Below are 14,083 nucleotides of genomic sequence, written 5' to 3' on the forward strand. Positions count from 1 at the left end.
TTTGGAGGACTTACGGTCAAATAAGGCAGAAGGGATAGATAACATTCCATCAGAATTTCTAAAATCATTGGGGGAAGTGGCAACAAAACGACTATTCACGTTGGTGTGTAGAATATATGAGTCTGGCGATATACCATCTGACTTTCGGAAGAGCATCATCCACACAATTCCGAAGACGGCAAGAGCTGACAAGTGCGAGAATTATCGCACAATCAGCTTAACAGCTCATGCATCGAAGCTGCTTACAAGAATAATATACAGAAGAATGGAAAAGAAAATTGAGAATGCGCTAGGTGACGATCAGTTTGGCTTTAGGAAAAGTAAAGGGACGAGAGAGGCAATTCTGACGTTACGGCTAATAATGGAAGCAAGGCTAAAGAAAAATCAAGACACTTTCATAGGATTTGTCGACCTGGAAAAAGCGTTCGACAATATAAAATGGTGTAAGCTGTTCGAGATCCTGAAAAAAGTAGGGGTGAGCTATAGGGACAGACGGGTCATATACAATATGTACAACAACCAAGAGGGAATAATAAGAGTGGACGATCAAGAACGAAGTGCTCGTATTAAGAGGGTGTAAGACAAGGCTGTAGCCTTTCGCCCCTACTCTTCAATTTGTACATCGAGGAAGCAATGATGGAAATAAAAGAAAGGTTCTGGAGTGGAATAAAAATACAAGGTGATAGGATATCAATCATACGATGCGTTGATGACATTGCTATCCTGAGTGAAAGTGAAGAAGAATTAAATGATCTGTTGAACGGAATGAACAGTCTAATGAGTACACAGTATGGTTTGAGAGTAAATCGGAGAAAAACGAAGGTAATGAGAAGTAGTAGAAATGAGAACAGCGAGAAACTTAACATCAGGATTGATGGTCACGAAGTCAATGAAGTTAAGGAATTCTGCTACCTAGGCAATAAAATAACCAATGATGGACGGAGCAAGGAGGACATCGAAAGCAGACTCGTTATGGCAAAAAAGGCATTTCTGGCCAAGAGAAGTCTACTAATATCAAATACCGGCCTTAATTTGAGGAAGAAATTTCTGAGGATGTACGTCTGGAGTACAGCATTGTATGGTAGTGAAACATGGACTGTGGGAAAACCGGAACAGAAGAGAATCGAAGCATTTGAGATGTGGTGCTATAGACGAATATTGAAAATTAGGTGGACTGATAAGGTAAGGAATGAGGAGGTTCTACGCAGAATCGGAGAGGAAAGGTTCAAATGTTTCAAACGGCTCTGAGCACTATGGGACTTAACATCTGTGGTCATCAGTCCCCTAGAACTTAGAACTACTTAAACCTAACTAACCTAAGGACATCACACACATCCATGCCCGAGGCAGGATTCGAACCTGCGACCGTAGCAGCTGTGCGGTTCCGGACTGCGCGCCTAGAACTGCGAGAGGAAAGGAATATGTGGAAAACACTGATCAGGGGAAGGGACAGGATGATAGGACATCTGCTAAGACATGAGGGAATGACTTCCATGGTACTAGAGGGAGCTGTAGAGGGCAAAAACTGTAGAGGAAAACAGAGATTGGAATACGTCAAGCAAATAATTGAGGACGTAGGTTGCAATTGTTAATTTGAGATGAAGAGGTTAGCACAGGAAAGGAATTCGTGGCGGGCCGAATCTGACCAGTCAGTAGACTGATGACCGAAAAAAAAAGGTGGGGTTAAGGTGCATACAGTGCCATAAGGACTGTTTGGGAGCATTGCGAGAACAAATTAATGGAGCTCCTTGAGCATTTTTACTCCACTCATGAAAATATCAAATTTACCATGGAATGAGAAATGAATGTCTGTCCACCGGTATTAGATGTATCAGTTTCACGTAACAAGGACTGCGTTTACCAGAATTTCGTGTATCGTAAGCCCTCCCATATCGATTTATTCTTGCAGGCTCTAGTTGCTAACAATCTTCTCGAACTAACAGTACATAGGACCCATACAGCGTGTGATGGTAACAGTAACTGGAAGACGAACGCAGCAGAAATATATTTATGTAACATCAAAGTAAGAAATGTCTACAAGTGAAAATACTAGACCAACCGAAGAAAGAGAAAGAAGAAGAATATGTAAAGTCTATAGCATTTCTATCGTATGTAGGAATTTTTTTTTTAAACTGCCAAGATAATAAAGAAGCATTAAGTGGATGTGATCTTCTCCGCACCGACCAAGACGGCGTCTCTTGTGGGATTTGTTGAAGATGATCTGCTTTTACGAAAGATGCGATATGTAATGTTTCTTGTCAGAGTTGTATAGAGAGCATAGGACAAACAATGAGTGCTATGCAACAAACGTGCATAAAACACCAACGACATGCCCATCTTCTACAGGCCAACAAAACAGCGGTACCTGAACGTTGTACACACATCAAAAAAGTAATGCATCAGAACGGTTTCCAGAACTCCTGAAGATAGACGATGACTTTGGATATGGTATCACAGACACAGTCCTTTTGACTGTTCAGAGATGTCACTACACCCGCCCAAAGATGTAAACAACGATAGATGAGCAGTGCCTATTAGACGAAAGGGATCCGACAACCGATCAGTTCCAGTCATTCTACCAGGAAGGAGGTACACGGCTCGTGTTGTCTGTAGTTCAACCATGCCTAGACGGCCTATACCGCGGTTCGGTCGCGTCCGCATTGTTACTTTGTGCCAGGAAGGGCTCTCAACAAGGGAAGTGTCCAGGTGTCTCGGAGTGAACGAAAGCGATGTTGTTCGGACATAGAGGAGATACAGGAACTGTCGATGACATGCCTCGCTCAGGCCGCTAAAGGGCTACTACTGCAGTGGACGACCGCTACCTGCGAACTATGCCTCGGAGGAAACCTTACAGCTTCGCCACCATGTTGAATAATGCTTTTCGTGCAGCCACAGGACGCCGTGTTATGACTCAAACTGCGCGCAATAGGCTGCATGATGCGCAACTTCACTACCGACGTCCATAGCGAGGTCCATCTTTGCAACCACGACACCATTCAGCGCGGTACATATGGGCCCAACAACATGCCAAATGGACCGCTCAGGACTGGCATCACGTTCTCTTCACCGATGAGTGTCGCATTTGCCTTCAAACAGATAATCGTAGGGGACGTGTTTGGAGGTAACCCGGTTAGGCTGAACGCCTTAGACACACTGTTCAGCGAGTGCACCAATGTGGACGTTCCCTGATGTTTTGGGGGGCATTATGTGGGGCCGCCGTACACCGCTGGTGGTCATCGAAGGCGCCGTAATGGCTGTACGATACGTGAATGCCATCCTCCGACCGATAGTGCAACCATATCGGCAGCATGTTAGAGAGGCATTCGTCTTGATGGACGACAATACGCGCCCCAATCGCGCACACCTTGTGAGTGACCTCCTTTGTGATAACGACATCACTCGACTAGAGTGGGTAACATGTTCTCCAGACATGAAACCTATCGAACATGCCTGTGATAGATTGAAAAGGGATGTTTATCGACGACGTGACCCACCAGCCACTCTGAGGGATCTACGCCGAATCGCCGTTGAGGAGTGAGACAATCTGGACCAACATTGCCTTGATGAACTTGTGGATAGTATGCCATGACGAATACAGAAATGTAATGTAACTGGCTATTGGTAATGACTTTCTCTCTAATGCACCTGCTCAGTGGTTTCAAAGCTCTTCCTACAAAACTGAAAATGTTAATTTTTATAACTGGTTTTAGGAATAGCTAATACAGTTTTCGTGTTATTTAGTATTAACTGCTGTAAACTAATGTCAATAGCGTTTTTTTTTCCTCTGTGGCGGTAGGCGACTCTGCTAGACCAAGAAGTTGACAATATGGCGAAGTTTCGTCAGTTCAAGCATTTCAAAAATTAAGAAATATGTTTTCCTTCAACCAGCTGCTCCAAAACATAATACTGATACGTCGTGATTCTACGCCTGTATGTTTGGCAACACATCAAACCTCCCAGGGTTAGGGGATTGCCAGCTTGGCAGCCAGCCACTGATGGCTGACCAATAGATTTCTGGTGCTCCACTAAACGGCCCTGGTAGCGCCGCCAGAGGTCGTCGGTCGCGGGAACCTACTTGCTTCCGTGACACAGGTGACCAAAATAGGTCCCAAGATATCCGACCGCCGGCAAGTATTCCGGCCTTCGCGCTGCTGGCCATCGGTAGGTAACCGTGAGCCAGGGCTACAGTTCGGACATGCAGCCCGCGCCGACGACTCCGGCTGCGCTGCTGGTGGCTGCCGTCGCCGCCACGGGGAACGCCCTGTGCCGCCCCGACGCCGCTGACGACCCTGCCTTCGTTGTTGTGGGCGTCACAAACCTTGGCTTGGCACAAATTATTATTGTAGTACAGTGAGAGTAGACTGTTCCAAGAGAACCCTAAAATCCTTTCTTGCAGGAGTGATAGTTCTACAAGGTTCTCAGAAAAGCTTATGTGAAGTTTGGAAGATATGAGACAAGATACTGACAGAAGTAAACCTGTGAGGGCAAGTCGTGACTATTGCTTGGGTAGCTCAGGCGGTAGATCTCTTTCCCGCGAAAGGCAAACATCCCGAGATTGAGTCTCGGTCCACCGCACATCTTTAATATGCCAGGAAGATTCATATCAGCGCACACTCCGCTTCAGAGTGAAAATTTCATTTTGGAATTGAAAGTTTAGTTGAACTTTGCGTCAAGGCAGTCTCAACGAGGCCCATCATTTTCATGTTGTGTGATCAACTTGTTTCTCGACCACTGCCTTCAACCAGTGACTTCCACTTGTTAATTTTGTATTCATCGATGTACACGAAAACTGTTTCTTGGTTTTGAGAAAAGCATATTTTTGCCATCAGCTGTACAATTCGATATTTATACTCTACCGTTTTCCACCGTTACAATCATCTTCAAGGAGGAAAACATTTTACGTCAATGCATCAATCAAACATTTCCGTCATACGATTATATTAGCCATACTGAAGTAGAATGTATATAACTGTCATAATATTCTGTCTCAATACAATCCATATAAATACGCTGCGCCTTGGCACAATTACAATGAGGCACATTTCATGATAACGCCATACTTAAGTGGGGAAGAGATATTGACACACTTCTTCTACCTTAAATATATGTACATCACATTTATGTTCTCCTCATTCTAAAGCAACTTGAACCACAATGTTCATCGACTGTTCACTTATCTGATTCCTAATTCCCAAGGTTTACCCGGTCGGCAGGTAACTTTTATGAACATGCCTCAGGTGGGTGGTCGGTTTTTCTCCTTAAATAGATACGAGCTACACAAAGAACATTCAGGACTACAACGTATAATACTGAAGTTGGATACTAATGTAAGTAATTTCCCCTAAAAGATTACACCTTCACCACTATCTTAAATTGATCATGTGTTAACGGAAAAGTAAATTAACTTTATTTCGTTTTCTGCGTGAGTTAGGTATTGAAAGGAAAAAAAGTTATTCGAGTGGGAGTGGAACCAATGAACCGTTATCATGAAGTATTAGTATGTGGTAATGCAAAAGGAAGCGGTTGCCAGTCTAGATTAGACAAATGTAATTTCAACTAAATGTATAGAAGAAAGTAAAATATACACTGAATTAAGCTTTATTTCAATAAAAACTTTGGATAGTTGGAGAATAAAATGAATTAGCAATATGGTCAATAATGAATTGGTAAGCTGCCTTCTGGTTATCATGGCAGCAAACTACTTCATACTGACGTTACTGATTGCTTTAGAGGGTACTGAAAAAGTATAAAATTGCACTTCCCCCTAGTAACTACTGAAATATACTAAACAGGTATACACGGATTTGCCTGAAATTGTACTGCTGATCAACTGTAGTTCTAGGGTAGTTACCAAACTATTATTCTAACATGACTGTTCGTGATCCTTTGCATTGCACGTATTATGATTTATATGTAGCGACCTTGAAACTGTTACAGCTTAGGTAAATTACTATAAATCACTATTTTAAGAGCACCAGTATTTCAAAATTAATTAACTGAGATTCACACAAACTTTCACTGTAGAATTGCTCACGCTCTACTAACACCGAGCGGGCCCCTCAGGTTGTTCTCCCTCCCAACTGGCTGTTTGATCAACACTTTTAGAATTAAACAATAGCAAAAAATACATGTAAGTATAAATACACAAAAACACTAGCTACGAACCTGTTACGCAAGCAGAAATGATGTTTGTCCTTGAACTATATTAAAACAACTTTGCACTCACTATTTAAAGTCAACAGTTTCAAATTCTGTGAAATGATTTTCGCAATTTTTCAACTTTATTTGTTTAAGTAAATAATCTTTCAAAATTTAAAGGTTTTCTCAGTTATTTCAAATATTAATTGAAACACTTTCACTTGGTTTTGAAGTTCGGTCACTTTGTGGAATCGGACTGGAAGCCTGACAAGGTTAGTGATTTTACACAAATTAAGGGTGGTGACACACAGCTGAGATTATGCACTTACATTATGGAAACATGAGCAAACACTGGTCCATGCAACAGAATCTTAACTAAACATTACTTTACCTGAAAGTGGTTGCTGGGACGGTCTTTTGTGCGGATTGAACAATGCTGTATAATACAAACATGGCACTTGCCGTAAAAGGTTCTGTACATTTCTTCTTGGTGTTGGGATTGCAGATTTCAGAACAAACCAATGAATGCCATTGTCAAGTGACTGATAACAATTCTCATCCGAGGCTCTTTTTATCCACTCTTCCAGAAATTCTTGCCTCACTGAGCACCTGGGATTTTTCTCCTCAAGAGCTGGCCACAGACTCTGGGCACACAAAGACATGGCACGCTAACTTGCATCTGTCCAACTTTTACATTTGTGCATAAGCATTTTCATTGTGGAGAGACCTCCCTCTATTTTTTCTAGCACATCAAGTACTATGTTTCCTGAGCATGAACTAGCAATATTTGTTACAATTAAGTGCTTACTCGTACATGACACAAAAGACTGCTTTGAAAAAGACATTTACAAATTATTTCCGGATTACATAAATCTACAGAATGATAAGAAGTATTTAGATGCATCGCAAGTGAAATATGTTAAGGTTTACAGATGTTATATAATCCGCAGTAAACATATGTGTCACATATGGCCCATGTTTCAATGATGTTTCATGTTAACGATCTTTGAAAAAGACATTTACAAATTATTTCCGGATTATATAAATCTACAGAATGATAAGAAGTATTTAGATGCATCGCAAGTGAAATATGTTAAGGTTTACAGATGTTATATAATCCGCAGTAAACATATGTGTCACATATGGCCCATGTTTCAATGATGTTTCATGTTAACGGTATAATCATCCGTGAAAACATTCCCAACATTAAATAGAGTGGTAGGCACAGTCATTCATTAGTTTCACCCAATTATGTTAGTTGTTACATACTTTACATCACATGGAATATTATTAAGCTAAAATTTTAAAAGAATAGCATAATTCACATGTAATACATTCATATCATCATGGAGCAGTAGTTTTTTGCGAAATATAATTTTTGTGTTACAACTGGTAAGAAATACGCAGACAATTTGCAGATGTGCAAGAAATAACACAAATTTTGTATAACATGCATACCTTTAACAGTTCATTCCATACAATATTATCTAGAGAATATTTACTTGATATGGAGAATTTTGCTTGCAAGATTAATCAGTTCATACAGTTTGTGTTAGAGCAATCAATTACTTTTGTGATTATTTAAATTGCTGAAAAATAAATGAAAGATATTATTTTCAGTTTATGAGACGTGTTTCTATAAAAAGATTACATGCACCTGATGGGTATTTTGTTTGCTAATATTTTATGCGGTCTGCCAAGAAATGGTACTACACGCGCTACTTGCCTTAGGTAAATTTTTGAGTCCATTATCAATTCAGGTAGTTGTAGCAACCACTTTCCTTTGCAAACTATGTTCATTTAACAGTAAAATTTGATGCTCATTATTAAGTTTGGCAGTCTGTTATTAATCTTATGTTTCCTTAGGCACTTCTGTCACTAGGGTACAAAAGTTTAATCAGTGCAGTCCTTGTACTAATCTGTTCCTTATCACTGTTCCATTCCATTTTTAGAACGTCCTTTTATCAGCATACGTAGGTACGTTTTTCAGGCTCTGAAATTTGTAGACTCTCATTAACCTAGTAGCAACAGCAGTTAATAATAATAGTACGAAATTGAAAGTACAAGATTAGACATTTTACAAATTATTTTGTACATATAATTTAACAGGATTTACTGTCTGTTCTAAGGATGTAAGGTGAACTGTATTGCGGTCTGTTTTGGACACATCAGATAGCATATTTTTATGTGAAGATTTCTGGCACTTAAGATGAGCCATTGTAAATGTAATTAAATTTTGAAATGTTATGATTCAACTCGCAGGATTTCTCAAGATTTGTTGTGGGAACAAAATCTCCAATGTAAATTTACTAACTTTGGCTTTGGCTTTGCTGTCTTTTTACTTCATTCCATCACTAATTCCTTTACCCTATCTAATCCCAAATTATACATGGGGGGGGGGGGGGGAGGGGGATTAGGGGGGAATGACAAGCACTTCTTCGCTTAGGGTTTTACTTTTCTTTCCCAGTAGTATTTGCTCTGGGATAAATCCTGTGGATTAGTTTTGTAATGAGTTCGTAACAGCTTCGAAGCCCAAAATAAATCTGTTCCATGCCTTGCGATTTTTGTGGCAGTATGTCCTACACAACCTGTCCAGCTAAAAACGGTTGCTTGACAAGTGATCCGCCAAAACATTTGTTACTTGCACACCATGCTGTTCCACACACTCTTTCCAAATTTTATTTTCGCAGTTCATATACGCGGCTGGCGGAAGTGATGGTGGGTGCTGGCATCACGTATGCGGTGCTCGAAGAACTGGAAATTTGCGACGTTTTTCCCAGACTCGCCAGGTGACATGAAGAAAGTGAAATCAGACCGCGTTAAGAGTAATGACAGTTCAATTATCAAAATTTTATCAATAAATTTTCGAAGTTTCGTAATATACTTTTCGAATTTACTGCCCACCAGAAAATTTCTCGCACTGAAAGTGTACTTGGGACCGACAGCTGGCTGGAACAAAAACTAGAAAGCTCTGAGACATTCAGCGATTCGTGGAAAGTATATCGGAAAGTTAGCTTACATGCCACAGGAGGAGGAGTGTTCACTGCAGCTGATAAAACCATTCTTCCTACTGACGTAGAATCTGAGTGTGACAGTGAAGTTGTAACACCATAGCTCTACTGCTCTACTGATTTATTTTGCCTTTTTGTTTTATTTAATATTACATCGTTGAGTTTCTGTAAATGTTGTTGGATTGAATCCATACCATGAGAGTGTTTATTCTTTTCTCTGTTGTAAACTTGATGTTTTTTGGAATGTGGGAAGTTTGACCATGTAATATACAGGGTGTTACAAAAAGGTACGGCCAAACTTTCAGGAAACGTTCCTCACACTCAAATAAAGAAAAGAAGTTATGTGGACATGTGTCCAGAAACGCTTAATTTCCATGTAACAGCTAATTTTAGTTTCGTCTGTATGTACTGTACTTCCTCGATTCACCGCCAGTTGGCCCAATTGAAGAAACGTAATGTTGACTTCGGTGCTTGTGTTGACATGCGACTCATTGCTCTACATTACTAGCATCAAGCACATCAGTACGTAGCATCAACAGGTTAGTGTTCATCACGAACGTGGTTTTGCAGTCAGTGCAATGTTTACAAATGCGGAGTTGGCAGATGCCCATTTGATGTATGGATTAGCACGGGGCAATAGCCGTGGCGCGATACGTTTCTATCGAGACAGATTTCCAGAACGAGGGTGTCCCGACAGGAAGACGTTCGAAGCAATTGGTCGGCGACTTAGGGAGCACGGAACATTCCAGCCTATGACTCGCGACTAGGGAAGAACTAGAACGACGAGGACACCTGCAATGGACGAGGCAATTCTTCGTGCAGTTGATGATAACCCTAATGCCAGCTACTGTAAAAGGTAACGTTGATCACGTCACTGTATGGAGAGTGCTACGGGAGAACCAGTTGTTTCCGTACCATGTACAGCGTGTGCAGGCGCTATCAGCAGTTGATTGGCCTCCACGGGTACACTTCTGCGAATGGTTCATCCAACAATGTGTCAATCCTCATTTCAGTGCAAATGTTCTCTTTACGGATGAGGCTTCATTCCAACGTGATCAAATTGTAAATTTTCACAATCAACATGTGTGGGCTGTCTAGAATCCGCACGCAATTGTGCAATCACGTCATCAACACACATTTTCTGTGAACGTTTGGGCAGGCATTGTTGGTGATGTCTTGATTGGGCCCCATCTTCTTCCACCTACGCTCAATGGAGCATGTTATCATGATTTCACACGGGATACTCTACCTGTGTTGCTAGAACATGTGCCTTTACAAGTACGACACATGTGTTTCATGCACGATGGAGCTCCTGCACATTTCAGTCAAAGTGCTCGTTGTTGTTGTTGTGGTCTTCAGTCCTGAGACTGGTTTGATGCAGCTCTCCATGCTACTCTATCCTGCGCAAGCTTCTTCATCTCCCAGTACCTACTGCAACCTACATCCTTCTGAATCTGCTTAGTGTATTCATCTCTTGGTCTCCCTCTACGATTTTTACCCTCCACGCTGCCCTCCAGTGCTAAATTTGTGATCCCTTGATGCCTCAAAACATGTCCTACCAACCGATCCCTTCTTCTAGTCAAGTTGTGCCACAAACTTCTCTTCTCCCCAATCCTATTCAATACCTCCTCATTAGTTACGTGATCTACCCACCTTATCTTCAGCATTCTTCTGTAGCACCACATTTCGAAAGCTTCTATTCTCTTCTTGTCCAAACTAGTTATCGTCCATGTTTCACTCCCATGCATGGCTACACTCCATACAAATATTTTCAGAAACGACTTCCTGACACTTAAATCTATACTCGATGTTAACAAATTTCTCTTCTTCAGAAACGATTTCCTTGCCATTGGCAGTCTACATTTTATATCCTCTCTACTTCGACCATCATCAGTTATTTTACTCCCTAAATAGCAAAATTCCTTTAGTACTTTAAGTGTCTCATTTCCTAATCTAATTCCCTCAGCATCACCCGATTTAATTTGACTAAATTCCATTATCCTCGTTTTGCTTTTGTTGATGTTCATCTTATATCCTCCTTTCAAGACACTGTCCATTCCATTCAATTGTTCTTCCAAGTCCTTTGCTGTCTCTGACAGAATTACAATGTCATCGGCGAACCTCAAAGTTTTTACTTCTTCTCCATGAATTTTAATACCTACTGCGAATTTTTCTTTTGTTTCCTTTACTGCTTGCTCAATATACAGATTGAATAACATCGGGGACAGGCTACAACCCTGTCTCACTCCTTTCCCAACCACTGCTTCCCTTTCATGTCCCTCGACTCTTATAACTGCCATCTGGTTTCTGTACAAATTGTATATAGCCTTTCGCTCCCTGTGTTTTACCCCTGCCACCTTCAGAATTTGAAAGAGAGTACGCTTCTCAAAAATAGATTCGGTGACCAATGGATTGGTAGAGGCGGACCAAATCCATGGCCTCCACGCTCTCCTGACCTCAATCATCTTGACTTTCATTTATGGGGGCATTTGAAAGCTCTTGTCTACGCAACCCCGGTACCAAATGTAGAGACTCTTCGTGCTCGTATTGTGGACGGCTGTGATACAATACGCCATTCTCCAGGGCTGCATCAGCGCATCAGGGATTCCATGCGACGGAGGGTGGATGCATGTATCCTCGCTAACGGAGGACATTTTAAACATTTCCTGTAACAAAGTTTTTGAAGTCACGCTGGTACGTTCTGTTGCTGTGTGTTTCCATTTCATGATTAATGTGATTTGAAGAGAAGTAATAAAATGAGCTCTAATATGGAAAGTAAGCGTTTCCGGACACATGTCCACATAACATATTTTCTTTTTTTGTGTGTGAGGAATGGAGGAATGTTTCCTGAAAGTTTGGCCGTACCTTTTTGTAACACCCTGTATACGATATGAGCAAATGTTATGTTTGTCTTTCTCACTTAATATCTTTGGTTATCTTTAAGATTGAATAATTTTGTTTAAATAATTTTTGTAGAAATACCAATATGTGCGAATGTTCTGCTTTAATTAATATGTTTGGCTGTTGTTATGTAATTGTTGATCCTCACTTATGGTTCTTAGTTATTTTTATTTGTAAAAGGTGTTGTGGTTCCCCTCGGGAACGGAACTATGTAGCGCGCGCGAATTCTGGTTGGCCTAGGTAGAGAAGGTGGAACTAAGAGTCAGTCAGGGACGAGCTACCAAACTATCAACTGCTCATGTAAAAGTTGTGTATTGTGCTGGTTCCGAGAGAGGCTTTTCTGTGCCGCTTTCCAATGCCTCTGATGGATGTATAAAGAGCTGGAACTATTCTGGAATTGCTATCTATCATCGCCACCAAGAAATGACAGAGTCTAGCAATTATATCTGCAAATCCACCTACCAACATGCAATCGCCACCACATTGTGCAATCACTGTAATGGAACACTATAGTAATGTACAGTGAAGGATCAGCTTATTGGATGTGTTAGTGTGCTCAAATATAAGGTAATTTTTAACTGAATGTATGTACTTACCTTGAATTTTTTTATCCCTAGTCACACAACCACTTAGGGTCCTTCCCATGCTAAAGTGATTACCGAGTGTCCTTACTGAAAGAACATTAAAGCGTAGTGTTTTAACTAATTAATGCCTCTTGAACATAGTAAAAAGAAAGTTAAAGTTAATGTGGCAAGAGAGTGAACTAAAGTAAATGATGCTTGCAGAAAATAATATTTCTATTAAAACTGCTTATTAATATGTTGTTGCCAACTTCAAATTTAAAAGTTCTTAAAACTGAGGCTTATAAAGTTTTGCTTAGTAAATGATCACATTGCTGCCTATTGTAAATCGCAAAAGGTGAGTCAGTTTCTTACAAATATGTTAATTTTGTGTCTCACTGTAGTAAAAGTTGAAAACCGCAATTGTGGAAAGTTATATACCCATCCTCGCTAAGGACGTGTTTCTTTTGTGTATTGAAAGTGCATATTAATAGTGTAAAAGGATCCACAGGTTATCCTTTATGCTCGTGATAAATTAAAATTAATAGAAAGACAGTGAGAAGTAACCTGTTAGTGAATTCCATTTAACTTTCATTCTAAATAGAAAAATATTTAGTTGAGAGAAACTTAACCTGTGATCAGTTCATAATTTTGCAGTGAACTACATTTACAATTTTATGTCAGCTACGAAAATGTTTGAAAAGTAATACTGAACCTATGTCCAATTTATGTTTCTACAGCGAACATTAATAGTAATGTTATAAAGACCATTCATTTTGAATAAGCCCTGAAAGTAATACTGTGTATTGTTATCTGATATATTTATGCAAATAGTGTGTTTTGTTCTGTCAGTTCCAGTCTTACCGTGAACATATTCAGGAGTCAAAGTATAGGTTGTGTTTGTCAGTTAAAGTTACTCATACTTATTTTCTTGAACAAGAATGTCAATCATTCTCTTGCCTAATTAGGCTGGCGACCGTTTTCCTTATTCTTTGAACAGTGTAGATGGATAAAATATTGTTTGTTACTGTTTAAATATTTACGTAATTCTGACTTTCACTTCCGACAAGCCACCTCCGTTATGTACAACGCGGTCAACATAACAAAATTCCTCGCAGAGGGTAACACTGCTATGTTGCTTTATACCATAATTGCTTTATTCCACGACCTGCCTCCAACTCTAAGGTTATGGTATAGCAGACGAAAGTGTTATAAAGTTACCTTGTCACCTATAACAGAAGTAGAAACAATCAAGTTAATTGTTCGATGTTTTTACCGGTCACCTCATTTTATTGTGACACTCTTAGAATCGTTCAAAGAAGATCTAAAGTAAGTAGCATGGAAATACGCGCCAGCCGGAGTGGTCGTGCGGTTCTAGGCGCTGTAGTCTGGAGCCGAACGACCGCTACGGTCGCAGGTTCGAATCCTGCCTCGGGCGTGGATGTGTGTGATGTCCTTAGGTTAGTTAGGTTT

At 40.4% G+C, this 14,083-nt stretch overlaps 1 protein-coding gene across 1 annotated transcript in view; it reads left to right on the top strand.

The window, feature by feature from the left end:
• Positions 1-4,195: 4,195 nt before the first annotated feature.
• The window catches only part of LOC124613271 (C-type mannose receptor 2-like), a 263,120-nt gene continuing 253,232 nt past the window's right edge, over positions 4,196-14,083 (top strand). The window contains exon 1 of the mRNA XM_047141964.1: positions 4,196-4,350. Coding sequence (XP_046997920.1) covers positions 4,196-4,350 — 155 coding nt within the window. The remainder of the gene's footprint in view (positions 4,351-14,083) is intronic.

This window comes from Schistocerca americana, chromosome 4 (assembly GCF_021461395.2).
Source record: "Schistocerca americana isolate TAMUIC-IGC-003095 chromosome 4, iqSchAmer2.1, whole genome shotgun sequence".
NCBI classification, from domain to species: Eukaryota; Metazoa; Arthropoda; class Insecta; order Orthoptera; family Acrididae; genus Schistocerca; species Schistocerca americana.